Source organism: Callithrix jacchus, chromosome X (assembly GCF_049354715.1).
Source record: "Callithrix jacchus isolate 240 chromosome X, calJac240_pri, whole genome shotgun sequence".
NCBI lineage: Eukaryota > Metazoa > Chordata > Mammalia > Primates > Cebidae > Callithrix > Callithrix jacchus.
Genome location: NC_133524.1, coordinates 116277956 through 116292856, shown reverse-complemented (window position 1 = coordinate 116292856; position 14901 = coordinate 116277956). Strand labels below are relative to the sequence as shown.

The window sequence follows — 14901 nt, the reverse complement described above, 5'->3', positions numbered from 1 at the left end:
AATAATAAATTGTGGTATATGGCCAGGTGCAGTGGCTCACACCTGTAATCCCAACACTCCGGGAGGCCAAGGTGTGTGGATCACTTGAGCCCATGACTTCAGGACTAGACTAGGTAACATGGCAAAACCCTGTCTCTAATTTTTGAAAGTGCAAAAAATAGCCGGGCATAGTGGTGTGTGCCTGTAGTCCCAGCTACTCAGGAGGCTGAGGTGGGAGGATTATCTGAGCCAGAGAGATAGAGGCTGCAGTGGGCCATAATCACACCACTGCACTCCAGCCTGGGTGACAGAGTGAGACCTTGTCTCAATAAATAAATAAGTAGATTATAATATGTGCTGGCAAGATAATATATAAGTTGATATGAGAGATAGGGATTCTATAGGGGTTGAGGTTGTACCATATATATATAAGGAATTTACGTCTCTTTGAGATGACATTTGAGCTGAGATCTAGAACTCCAGTAGCAAAAGTCTTGGTGTAGAAAAAGTTTCAAATCTCCAAGAAATAGAGATCTCGGCTGGGCACAGCTGGCATTACCCCAGCACTTTGGGAGGCTGAGGCAAGTGTATTGCTTGAGCTCAGGAGTTCAAGGCCAGACTGGGCAACATGGAGAAAACCCATCTCTACTAAAAATACAGAAAATTAGCTGATCATGGTGGCACATACCTGTGGTCTCAGCTGCTTGGGAGCCTGGGGTGGGAGGGTAGCTTGATCATCCCAGAGAAGCAGGGTTGCAGTGAGTTGAGATTGCACCACACTCCAGCCTGGGTGACAGAGTGAGACGCTGTTTCAAAAAAAAAAAAGAAAAAGAAAAGAAAGAAAGAAAGAAAAGATCTCTGTGTGACCAGAACATGGTAAGTTTGGAAGAGAGTGAAATGAGACAATGTTGAGAACATACATAAGCAAAGATGTTATCTTGCTTGGTCTCAGAAGCAATAGTAAGAAGACTGAATTTTATTCTAGGTGTGAGGAGGTGACATTGTAGTGTTTTTAGTGATAGCATCATCATATCTGAAACATTTTACTCTGAATGTGGCATGGAATAGAGATTATATGGAGATTAAGAATATAAATTGGGATAATAGTGTGGACGAAGCTGTTGCAATTGACAAAGCAAGTAATGATAAAGATTTGCTTTAGTCGAAAGTGGTGTTATTGGAGATGAACACCATCTCCAGTAACATGTGGAATGGTGCTTATCTGGAAAGAGGTTGAGAATATATTTTGAAAGTAAACTTGACAGGCATTATAGATTGCTTGTCTAGGGGGTGTAAAGATTGAGAGAAAGAAAGGAGATAAAAGTGACCTATAGTTTTCAAGTTTGATCCAAGTGGGTAAATGGTGGTATCATTTCTGAGATGGAGAAGATTGGGAAAAGGAAGGAAAAAGCAAGAGCACTCCTTATATATTTTTATATTTTTTAGTTTTAAATTTATTTAATTTTGTTTTTTTTAGATAGGGTCTTGCTATGTTGCCCAGGCTGGTGGCAAATTCCTTGGCTTAAGCAGTCCTCCCACGTCAACCTTCCAAAGTGCTGGGATTATGGGCATGAGCCACCATGCCAAGCCAAGAGTACTGTTTCAGAGATAATGGTTTGTGATGTCTCTTAGCAACCAGGGTAGAGCTATCAAGTAGGCCTTCTGGGATTTAAAGGTCTGGAGCACAGGTAAGAAATTTTGTTGGAAATATAAATTTGGAAATCTATTGATGGTATTTAACAACCGTGGACCTGAATGAGACCCCCTAGGGAGAAGAAAGTCACATAGAGATGAGTTGAAAACAGTGGACTGAGTCCTGGGGCACTCCAAATGTTAGAATCATAGTTACAGTCAATCATTAAAAGTGCAAAGATGATTCCATGTTAATTTTTATTTAACCTTTAAAATCAGATAATTATGGTGATGTATGCTATTTCAGTCATTGAGAAATATGAAAAACTCCCCAGATAATTTTATGTAACTCTAATCACACCCAATGAGAAAAATATTATCAAAAAGAATGCTATTGGCCCATCTTATCTATAAATATAACTACAAAGAGATTGTACTGACATTTCTATGTTATTTTTGTTTAATATCCAAAAGCAATTCCTTGTGAGATTCTTGCATTATTCATGAAGTAGTATAACTTTTGAAGGTATGTTATGATAAGTTAAAGATGTACATTGTAAGTTAAAGATATCTATTCCACACCATAGAAAAAGATGGACAACTCCCACATTCATTTTGTGACGCCAACACAATTTTAACAGCCAATCAGAAAAATAGTGTACAAAATATACTGATACATCTGCAAAAAACTACATAAAATATCTGTAAAGTTACTGTATCAACGTTCCTGTGGCAGATATTGTTGGTTAACAACTACAACTAACAACAAAGCCCACTCTTTTGCTAACACAACCTACACGTTGCTCAGTGAGTGGCAAGCCCTGGATAGCACCTCCTGATTGGTTTCGGCCAATGTTCTTCTTCTTTGTCAGTGACTGGTTTAGGGGTAGACATGTAACCCTGTGATACTCAATAAGGTACATCTGGAATTTTTCTGGAGGTTTCCAGGAAAGATTTTTCTTTGTGATTAGAGGATAAATAAAGTGAAATCCATTCGCCATGAGTCCCAATCCTTTATGTTTGTGATGCAAGCATAAGGGCACGTTGACTGGAACTGCAGGATTTACCTTGAGACCATGAGAAGAGATATGTCAGACATATATTGTGACCATCATACAGAAATAGGGTGAATCCCCACCCAAAATTTAGTTCAGAGGTCAAGACTGATGGTAGCACACATGCACTAAGAAGGTACAAGAATGTTTATTACTTACATAATGCAGTTTTCTGGAGAGAGCAGCTAGGTCTCCCAAGTTGATTTAAAAATTGCTTGAGAGAGCAAAGAAAGGGGTTTGCACTTTTAATTGTGGTTGGGGATGGAACTCGGGTGAGGGTTTCTGTGTGTGGGCAGAGGCTTATATGCTTTGAAACTCCTGCTGGCACCAAAGCAGGGAGCACTAAGGCTTTCTTATCAAGTTGCCCAGATGTGAGGCATAAAGGGAGAGTGAAGGGTGAGGTTTAAAAGCTGTGAGCAGTCAAACATCAAAAAATGGAGTCAGGCTCTTCATTATAATTTATCCCTGATGTTTGAGTGATGACAAAACTATAACATGCTTATTTAATTGAATTTGAACTTGTTTAAATAAGCTGTTGTGGGACTTTATAAGACCTGAAGCCTGTAACCTATAAGGAAGGTGAAAATTTCATTGAGTGCCTTGTTTTAGATGCCAACATTTGCCCTCATGGAGAACCTCTGTTGGGGCAATATGGAAGAAAAATGTGGGGTTGGAGTCCCCACACACAGTCCCCACCGGGGCACTGACTAGTGGAGCTGTGAGAAGAGGGCTACTATCCTCCAGACCCCAGAATGGTAGATCCACTAACAGCTTACATGGTGTGCCTAGAAAAGCCACAGACATTCAACACCAGCCTGTGAAAGCAGCTGGGAGGGAGGCTGTACCCTGAAAAGCCATAGGGGTGGAGCTGCCCAAGACCATGGGAGCCCACCTCTTGCATCAGCATGCCCCAGATGTAAGACATGAGGTCAAAGGGATCATTTCGGAGCTTTAAGATTTAATGACTGTCCCGCTGTATTTCAGACTTGATTGGAGCCTGCACTCCCTTTGTTTTGTCCAATGTCTCCTATTTGGAATGGGAGAATTTATCCAATGCCTGTACATCCATTGTATCTTTGAAGTAACTAACTTGCTTTTGTTCTTGTAGGCTCCTAGGTAGAAGAAACTTACCTTGTCTTAGATTAGACTTTCGACTAGGACTTTTCAGTTAATGCTGAAATGAGTTAAGACTCTGAAGGACTATTGGGAAGTCATGATTGGTTTTGAAATGTGAGGACATAAGATTTAGCAGGGGCCAGGGGTGAAATGATATGGTTAGGCTTTGTGTCGCCATCAAAATCTCATCTTGAATTGTAATCCCCGTAATCCCCATGTGTCGTGTTGAGGGAGACACTTGCAGGAGGTAATTGGATCTTGGGGTCAGTGTTCTTCGTGCTTCTCTCTTGATACTGAGTGAGTTCACATGAGATTTGATGGTTTTATAAGCATCTGAGAGTTCCCCTGTCACAAATTCACTCTCTCTTTTACCTGCTGCCATGTAAGACATGTCCCTTCCCCTTCTGCCATGATTGCAGGTTTCCTGAGGCCATGTGGAACTGTGAGTCAATTAAACCGCTTTTCTTTAAAAATTACTCCGTTTTGAGCAGTTCTTTATAGCAGTGTGGGAAGAGACTAATATGGAAGAGACTTGTTAATTAAAATCGTCAAATAGTAACTGCGTTTCAAACAGTGACAGCTCTTCCATCACACAAACAACAGCCCAATGGGCCTGTATATTGCACAAGGTATAATCTTTCCCATTAGCACTCTATAGAATAGTGGCCAACGCTTGGTTGAAACCCATAGTCAACAGTCTCAGGATATGACTAGTTCCCCTAAGCCTGGCATCAGTCACAGTTGATGCTGGAATCAAGACAGATGATTCATTCTAAGATGCACAGACAGTTCTGAGCCAAGACAGAAGCCAGAGTAACTTTAAGGATGGCCTCAGTCCCATGCTCCTGTTTCTAAACATCAGTTGATTATTGAAACTTCTGACTTAGGTCTGTTAAATCTATAACAGAAGTTCAGTAGAACTCAGCAAATCCAGCACAACTCGGTAAATCTTTGCACAACTCACAGTGCAAGCTAGTCAGCAGGCAGTAGCTTGGAGTGCATGCTTACCACCAGGCAGCAGTCAGTTAGGAAATCAAAGTAAGAGAAGAAGGATACCTGGTAGTGGTGGTCATTGTCTCAACCTCCTGCTAACTGTACTGACTATTGACAAAAACAGGATGGATTGCCACCCAAAATTTGGTTTTAATGTCAAGACTAATGATGCCATCAAGAGGATATGAAAGGTTTATGACTTACATAATGAGACTTTCTGGGGCAACCAGAGCAGACATCACAAGATGATCCATAAGTGGGTTGATAGAGCAAGGAAAGGAGACTGGATTGAGATTTTTATGGTGGGGAGTGAGCAGGCTGAGGTGAGTGTTCCTGTGTATGGGATGGAGCCTGCATAGTTTGAATCTATGGCCAGTACCAAAGGAGAGAGATCTAAGGCTTTCTTAACAGCTTGCCAAGATGTGAGGCACAAGAAGAAGGGGGAAATGAGCTTTAAAAGCTATTAGAATTTAAGCTTCAAAAAATGGAATCGGACTCTTGATTACAACATACTTCTGATGACAGCATGGAAAAGTGAGAGAACTGGGGTCCTTGATCATGTTATTCAACCTCTAAAATGACCTTGGAACCACCTGCCTCAGATTTCTAGTGCTGCTTAATAATTCAGTGTCTTTATGGTTGAGGATAATTTTAGCTAGGCTGTCTGCTACTTGCAGTCAAAAGAACTCTGGATGATACAATGTCGAAGATATAATCAATTACTACTATGTTGGATATATTCAGGGAATACAGGGACAATATAACAAATTCATGAATGTAATTCATAACAAAAATAAATTAAAAGAGAATATCATAGTGTCATATTAATAACATACTTAAAATGCTTTCACAAAATCCAGTAACTATCCTTAATAAAAACACAAGGTAAAGAGAAGCAGAAAGCACCTACCTAAAAACTCCTTACTAAAACTAACAACAAATATCAGTCTAAAGGATGAAACAATAAAAATGTTTTAAAGATAATCAGAAATTACACAGGAATGCTAGTACAATTACTCCACATATTCTTTGAGGTTCCAATAAATGCAATAAAGGAAGAGAATGGTATAGCATAACAACTACTGAGAAAGATATAACTTTTTCTAGTATGAGTGAATGCCCAGAAGATGCAAGAGACATTATAAATACCATTACAGTTAATACAGTTGTCAAGATTGCAGGACATAGGGTAAACATTAAAAATGTGTTCTCCTGGCTGGGCGTGGTGGCTCATGCCTGTAATCTCACCACCTTGGGAGACAGCGGGGGGAGCGGGTCATGAGGTCAGGAGTTCGAGAACAGCCTGGCCAATATGGTGAAACCCCATCTCTACTAAAAATACAAAAATTAGCAGGGTGTGGTGGTGTGTGCCTGTAGTCCCAGGTACTGGGGAGGCTGAGGCAGAAGATGTCGCTTGAATTCCGGAGGTGGATTTTGCAGTGAGCCAAGATTGCACCATTGCACTCCAGCCTGGCCAACAGAGGAAGACTCCATCTCAAAAAAAAGTTCTCCTATAGTAGGAATAAGTGGAAATAAATAGAAATGGGAGAAATATTTTATTCACCAAAATGGCTTAAATTATAAAATACATTATGTAGTAAGTTTGTAATAGGCAAGCTTCTTTAGGTTCAGCTACATTTCTCACAATTTTCTTTCCTTTAGGTTTGTAATTAGGGTGAGTCACAAGAGAGATTATTGTGGGAGAATTGGAGGACAGAAGAGATACAGCAGCCATTTTGGAGCTTGAACACATTACCTCTTTTCTGCCGGCTCACCACATTGGCACAAGACATTAGCTGGGTTTGGAACTCCTTCACCTTCCTCTGAATTCTCCTTTAGCTTCTTCAACTCCTGGGCCAGGTGTGTGAGTTTGGCTCTATGACAAAGTGTCTTGGCTTTTACAGGATACCCATACTGTTAAGGTCAGAGGAAACAAGAACTGATATGGGTTTTAGTCCATCCTTGGAGATGCCAGCTTGCGCTTATGGATTTCACCTTGTTCTTGTCTGCTCCCACTTTATGTCTATGTTTATCTTGCTTCCTGACTATCTGCACTCTGGACTTCAAGTTCCAGCAGCACATGTGGAGACAACACTGTTTAACCAGCTTCCACAATTGTGTAAAGTAAAATCTCTGGAACAAATGTCTTTGAAAATTACACACACACACACACACACACACACACACACTCACAGAGTAGTTCTGCTACTCTGATTGAAGCCTGACTGATGCACTTGGAAATAAAATTTCACAAGAAAAGCAAGCTGATTTCCACTACTGGACAAGTTGGTATAATATAGACTGAATTTATGCTCCCACTAGAAAAAAAACTTTGAAAGTGGACAAAATATATGAAATGGTGGTTTTCTAGTCACTGAGCATTAAGTAATGAAGGACAGTGATCCCTGAAAAATGAGAAAGAAATGAGGTGAGACCCATGTTTGCTCAGTATACTGTCTGGAGAGAGTTTCTAGGCCATGGCGCAGGGAAGAGGAACTCAGGTGGAGTCTGGAAAACTCCATGAGTTAAAGAGGGAGAGGGAAGAATCTGGGAGACCAAGGTGGCTAGGGTTTGTTAGACAGAGTGCCAGAGAGGGGAAATGTAGATAGCATGGATTCCAGAAACCTGCACAGGGTCCCTTTGAGTAGAAATGGTCCCCTGAAGAACTGATGGACTCATGGCTCAAGGATGTCAAATTAAAAAAAAAGAGAGAAGAAGAACTGATGGACACATGTGAGGAAACTACCTCGGGCTAAGAAATTAACCACACATAAGAATTGGCACACACAGAGCTGGAAATAGTGCCTGTCCCCTTTAGCCAGACTAGTAAAACCTCATAATCCATGGAACACTGGGTAGAGTACTAAAAATGCTCTTGCATTAATAGTGGAGAATATTTGGACTCTGAGTGCAAAGTGCTCTTGATCTATCTGAAACACCATAAATGCAAGATTCTAAAGCATCAAACTGTTTCAAGAATATTTACAAGAATACAAACGGAACAAATACCCCAAAGTTAAAATTCAGCAACACTAAGCATTCAATCAAAAATTACCAAGCATGCAAAGAAACAGAAAAACATGACGCATAATGAGGCAAAACACCCAGCAATCGAAACCAACCCCAAAGCAACATAGATGTTGGAATTACCAGACAAGGACATTAAAACAGTTATATCTATATTTCATATGTTCAAAAAGTTATGTAAAGACAGATAATATAAAAACAGATAATGTAAAAAGGCAAAAATAAAGTTTCCAGAGATGAGATAAAATGTGCTAGATAGATTAACTGCAAATTGGACATTGCAGAAAAAAATAGTCAACTTCAAAATTTAGCAACAGAAACTCTCCAAAATTGGATATCCAGAAGAAAAACCATCTCAAGAAATGAGAAAAGCATCAGTTAACTGTGAGAAAACTATTTGTTTTCTCAAAAAACAAACATATATTCCCAAAAGGGGAGTACAGAAAATATTTGAAGAACGAATAGATAAAAATGTTTTCAAATTTTACAAAAAATATAAACTCACAGATCCAAGAAGCTCAATAAACCTCAAACACACAAAAAGCTGAACACTACACCAGGTCATATGGTGATTAAATTACTCACATGAGAGACACAGACAATCTCAAAGCAACCAGAATAAAAAGCATGTCACATAAACAGATGACAAAAGACTTAAGTCAGAAATAAAGTGAGGTGATGAGAGGGTAAAATTTTAAATTATGTAAAGAAAATATAATTTTTAACCTAGAATTCTATACTCAGTGAAAACAGCAAGAAAGAAGGTAAAATAGATACTTATTCAGACATATAAAAACTGAAATACTGCATTATTAGCAGGTCCATACTGCAAGAAATGTTAAAGAAATCCCTTCAGGCAGAAGAGAAATGATAGGTGGAAATACAGACCTACACAAAGGAACAAAGAGCACTGGAAATCTTTTTGACAAGAATATATATCCTCCTTTTAAACAAAGATTTTCCTATTATTTAAATCTCCTTAAAATATAGTTGACTGCTAAAACAATAACAAATAGCATAGGGTTGATAATATATGTAAAAGTAAAATGCATAACAACAATAGCTCAAAGGCTAGGAGAGGAGAAATAGAAATTTACTAGTATTGTAAAGTTCTCATATGATGTAAAATGATGTAATATCACATTAAGGTAGACTGTGATAGCTTAAAAATGATACTATAAACTCTAAAGTGACCGTAAAACAACAAAGCAGAGAGCTAATGCTAATAAACCAAAAAAGGTTAAAAAATTTATGTCATAAACAATATGTAATTTATCCAAAATAAGGCAAAAAAAGAAGAAAAATGAAACGATAGATAAGACGAATAGAAAACACATAGCAAGATGATAGATTTAAACCTAACCATATGAATAACCACATTTAACATCAATGGTTATGCCCCAGTTAAGTAAGACATTATCAGAGAGTAGATTTGTATATGTATGAATGTCTATTTTGAGGCAGGGTCTCAATCTGTCACTCACGCTGGAGTGCAATGCTGTGATCTCATATCACTACAACTTCTGTCTCCTGGGCTCAAGCAATCCTCCCACCTCAGCCTCCTGAATAACTGGAACTACAGGTGCATACCATCATGCCCAGCTAAGTTTTTAATTTTTTGTAGAGATGAGGGCTCACCATGTTGCCCAGGCTGGTCTTGAACTCCTGGGCTCAAGTGATCTGCCCACCTCAGCCTCGCAAATTACTGGGATTACAGATGTGACCCACCTCACCTGGCCCAGAGAGTGGATTTAAAAGCAAGACCTAACTACATGTTGCCTCCAAGAGACACAATTTAAATATAAAGACACGAATAATTTAAAAGTAAAAGGATGGATTTGGCAATGATTTCTCGGATATGAGACCAAAAGCATAGGCAATAAAAGAAAAAGTAAATTGGACTACATCAAAATTGAGAACTTCTGTGCACAAACGAACACGATCAGCAGAGCGAAAGGGCAAAATATTTTTTCTAGTCACGATGGAATGAAACCAGAGATTATATGGTACAAGGACAATACTGTAAGTTAGAGATTGTCAGTACAAAAAAAAAAGCAGAACCCCTGGTTATTTCAGAAATCAATGAAATTGATAAATACCTAGCCAGACCCATGAGAAAAGACACAAATTATCAACATAAGGAATGACAGAAGAGACGTCACTGCAGATTCATCCTGGCATTATGAGGACTATAGGGGGATATTATAAACAATTTTAAAGAAGTGAAAGAAAACATTCCCAATCTAGAATTCTATACGCCTCAAAAAATTGTTCAAAAACAAAGGCAAATATAAAAGCTGAAAGAAACCACCATCAGCAGTTCTGCACCATAAAAAATGTTAAAGGACATTTTTCAGGCAGAATGAAATGACACTGTTTGAAAATCTGGATCTACACAAAAGAATAAATACAACTGGAAATGGTAACTATGTGATTAGATATATAAGAAATTTGCCTTATAATTGAAATCTCTTTTTTTTTTATTAGCCAGCTCATGACTGTGATCCTGGAGATAGAGTGATATAATTGAAATCTCTTTAAAAGATAATTGTTGGCCAGGCGCAGTGGCTCACACCTGTAATCACAGCACTTCAGGAGGCCGAGATGGTCAGATCACGAGGTCAGGAGATCGAGACCATCCTACCCAACATGGTGAAACCCCACCTCTACTGAAAATACAAAAATTAGCTGGGCATGGTGGTGCGCACCAGTAGTCCCAGCTACTCAGGAGGCTGAGGCAGGAGAATCGGTTGAACGTGGGAGGCAGAGGTTGCAGTGAGCCAAGATCGCACCACTGCACTCCAGCAAAAAAAAAAAAGGTAACTGTTTAAACAAAACTATTAACAATGTGTTGTGGGGCTTATAACATATGCATATGTGAAATGTATGATAACATTAGCATAAAGTTCTCGAGGAGAGAAATGGAAGTATTCTATTGTAAGGTTTTTATGCAATGCATGAAATAGTATAAATAACTTGAAGGTAGATTGCGATGTTAAAGACATAAACTATAAACCAGTGGTTGTCAATCAGGGTTGATTTTGTCCCCTCCTAGGGGACATTCAGCAATGTCTGAAGACATTTTTGGTTTCCAAAACTGAAGGGATTATGTGATATTGTGAAATATGTATTTGTTCTTCATACCAGTTTCCTAGCATATAACTCTTAAAATCCTTGGGATCTTCAAAATGGTGTGTCTTTTTGTATGTTTTATTTTCGTTAAAATTTTTTTCTCACACCATTCTCCATAACACTTGTATGCTAATGAGTACACTAACGGCTGGCAGCCCCTAGGATGGAAACACTAGGTTAGGATTAAAATGTTGGGACCTTTAGCCCCACTCTGAGCCTCTAGGGAGGGAAGAGCAATGAAGGTTGATCACAAATCGCCAGTGATGTAATCAATCATGCCTACTCAATGAAGCTTCCCTAAAAACCCAAAAGGACTGGGTTCAGAGAGCTTCTGGATAGCCAAACACATAGAGGTCCCTGGAGGGTGGCATGCCTGGAGAGGAAGTGGAAGCTCTGTGCTCCTTCCCACACTCCTTGCCCTATGCATCTCTTCATCCTTTAAAACATCTTTTGTAATAGACAAGTACATGCAGTTAAATGTTTCCCTGAATTCTGCGAGCTGCTCTAGAAAATTAATAGAACCCAAGGAGGGGGTTGTGGTAACTTTGATTTATAGCCATTTGGTCAGAATCACAGATAAAATAATCTGGGTCTTGCAATCAGCATTGTAAGTGGAGCTTAGTCTTGTAGGACTGATTCTTCAACCTGTGTGATCTGATGCTATCTCCAGGTAGATACTGTCAGAATTGAATTAATTAGAGGACACCCAATTGCTGATGTCTGTTGTAGTATTGATTGCTTGATTGCTGGTGGGGAGAAATCCCCATATATCTGATAGCAGAAGTGTGTTGTGAACTTACAGGAGAAACCGAGTTTTTTTTTTTTCTTTCTCTTCTTTTTATTTTTAGAGCAAGTCTCTCGCTCTGCCACTCAGGCTGGAGTGCGGTGTTGTGATTATAACTCACTGTGACCTCAAATTCCTGGGCTCAAACGATCCTCCCTCCACAGTTTCCCAAGTATCTAAGACTACAGGCAGGCACCACGGTGCCCAGATTTTTTTTTTTTTTTTTTTTTTTGAGACCGAGTTTTGCTCTTGTTACCCAGGCTGGAGTGCAATAGCGTGATCTCGGCTCACCGCAACCTCCGCTACTGGGTTCAGGCAATTCTCCTGCCTCAGCCTCCAGAGTAACTGGGATTGCAGGCCCGCGCAACCGTGCCCAGCTGAGTTTTTGTATTTTTAGTAGGGACGGGGTTTCACCATGTTGACCAGGATGGTCTCGATTTCTTGACTTTGTGATCCACCCGCCTCGGCCTCCCAAAATGCTGGGATTATAGGCGTGAGCCACCTTGCTCAGCCTCCAGATAATTTTTAAATTTTTTTAGAGACAGAATATCACTATGTTGCTCAGGCTGGTCGACATCTTGACCTCAAGTGTTCCTCCCACCTTGGACTCCCAAAACGTTGGTATTACACATGTGAGCCACTATGCCTGGCTGAGTTTGGTTTTTGTTTTACATGGGGTACTACTGGTAGCTATTAGATAGAGGCCAGGGATGCTGTTAAATATTCTAAAATGTACAGGAAAGCCAAAACAAAAAATTATGTGGCCCCAAATGCCAGTAATTCTGAGGTTGAGAAAACCTACTATAAATCCTAAAGCAACATTGAGATAGAACTTTTCTTGAAGAAATTGACAAGCAGACCCAAAAATTCACATGGAAATTCAAGGGATGCAGAAAAGCCATCTGTTGGACAAGTGATTGTTAAAATAATCCTAAAGATTATTTCCTGATTACACAACTCACTGCAAAGCTACGGTAATTAAGTGTGGTAACTCAAAATGGTTGTAGATCTAAATGTAAGAACTAAAGCTACAAAACACTTAGAAGAAAACATTAGAGTAAATCTTTCGTAACCTCGAGTTAGGAAATGGTTTCTTAGATGTAACACCAAAAGCACAAGCAGCAAAAGAAAAAAAGATAAATTAGACTTAATAAAAATGTAAAACTTTTGTGCTTCAAAAAATACTATCAAGAAACTGAAAGGACAACCCACAAAACAATAGAAAAATTTTGTGAATCTTTTATTTGATAAGGGTCTGGTATCCAAAATAGATGAGGAATTCTAACAAATTAATAATAAAAAGATAAATAATCCAATTTTTAAATGAGTAGAGTATTTAAATAATTTCCCCAAACAAGCTATACAAATGGCCAATAAGCACATGACAAACTGCTCAATATCATTACTTATTAGGGAAATGGAAATCCAAATCACAATGAGATGTCACTCTACACCCAGTGGGATGGCTATAATTTTAAAAAATTTGAACAATAACAACTGCTGGCAAGTATGTGGAGAAATCGGAACCCTCACACATTGCTAGTGAAAATGTAAAATGATGGAAGTACTTCGGAACACAGTTTGACAGTTCCTCAACAAGTTAAAACATAAAGCTGCCATATGAGAATTTTCTCCTTCTTTCTTCCCACATTTTGCTCTGTCTTAGTCTATTTGTGCCACTGTAACAGAATACCACAGCTTGGGTAATTTATAAAAAAATAGAAATTTATTTCAGACAGTTCTGGAGGCTGAGAAATTCAAGATCAAGACATCGGCATTTGGTCTGATGAGAACTTTCTTGCTGTGTCCTTACATGGCAGAGGGCATGAGGACAAGCTAACCAAATGCTGCAAAGCATCTTTTATAAAGGCCTTAATCACATTAACAAGGGTGCAGCCCTCATGGCTTAATCACCTCTTAAAGCCCACCTCCATATATATGTATAATCATCCCCATTAGCAGTCTCTATTCCTCCTTCTTCTAACCCCGGGTAACCACTGGTCTATTTTGTATTTTATGAATTGGCCTATTCTAGACACATCATATAAATGGAATTTTACAACATGTGGCCTTTTGTGTCTGATTCTTTTCACTTACCATAATGTTTTGAGGTTCATCTATGCCAGAGCATTAATCAATGTTATATTCCTTTTATGGTTGAATAATACACCATACTTTGCTTATTTATCTGTCAGTCGATGGACATTTCAGTTGCTTCTACTTTTGGTTATCATGAATATTGCTGCTATGAACATTTGTGTACATGTTTTTGCATGGACATATATTATCAATTACCTTCAATGTATATCTAGGAGTGAAATGGCTGAGTTCTATGGTAACTCTATATTTAACCTTTTAAAGAACTGCCAAACAATTATTTCAAAAGGGCTTCACCATTTAAAATTTCCTCCAGCACTGCATAAGGGTTATAATTTCTCTACAACCTCAAAAACCCATGTTATTGTTCAGTTTTAAAAATTATAGGCATCATAGAGAGTGTGAAATGTATCTTTTTTCAGCTTTACTGAAGTATTACTGACAAATAAAAATTATATATATTTAGGATGTACAATGTGATGTTTTTGATATACATGTATACACTGTAAAATGATTAACACAAGCTAATTAACATATAATGTGTGTGTGGTGACAACACTTCAGATCTACTCTCAGCAAATTTCAAGTATACAATATATTATTACTAACTATAGTCATTATGCTTTACATTTGATCTCCAGTATTCACTCATCTTACAACTGAAGGTTGGTACCCTTTGACCAATGTCTGTTTTTTCCCCCTATGCCCTAACCCCTGACAACCACCCTTCTACTCTCTGTTACTATTAGTTCGACTTTTTTTGTTTTCAGATTCCACATATAACTGAGATCATGCAATATTAGACTTTCTGTGTCTGGTTTATTTTGCTTAGCATAATGTCCTCAAGATTCATCCATGTTGTTGCAAATGGCAGGATTTACTTCTTTTTAAAGGGCGAATAACATTCTATTGCATATATATGCCACATTGTGTGTATTCATTCATTTGTTCATGGACACTTAGATTGTTTCTCCATCTTGGCTACTTTGAATAATGCTGCAATGAATATAAAAGTGCAGATATCTCTTTGTGATAGTGATTTTATTTCTTCTGGATATATACCGAGAAGTGGGCTGCTATATCCTG

At 38.6% G+C, this 14901-nt stretch overlaps 1 protein-coding gene across 2 annotated transcripts in view; it reads right to left on the bottom strand.

Annotated features, from left to right (window-relative positions):
* Nucleotides 1-1859: 1859 nt before the first annotated feature.
* The window catches only part of ATP1B4 (ATPase Na+/K+ transporting family member beta 4), an 88848-nt gene continuing 75806 nt past the window's right edge, over nucleotides 1860-14901 (bottom strand). For both annotated transcript variants that reach the window (XM_078362356.1, XM_035288557.3), the window contains exons 8-9: nucleotides 6532-6689; nucleotides 1860-2678 (exon numbers count right to left, since the gene is read on the bottom strand). In XM_078362356.1, coding sequence (XP_078218482.1) covers nucleotides 2675-2678; nucleotides 6532-6689 — 162 coding nt within the window. In that variant the 3' untranslated portion in view covers nucleotides 1860-2674. The remainder of the gene's footprint in view (nucleotides 2679-6531; nucleotides 6690-14901) is intronic.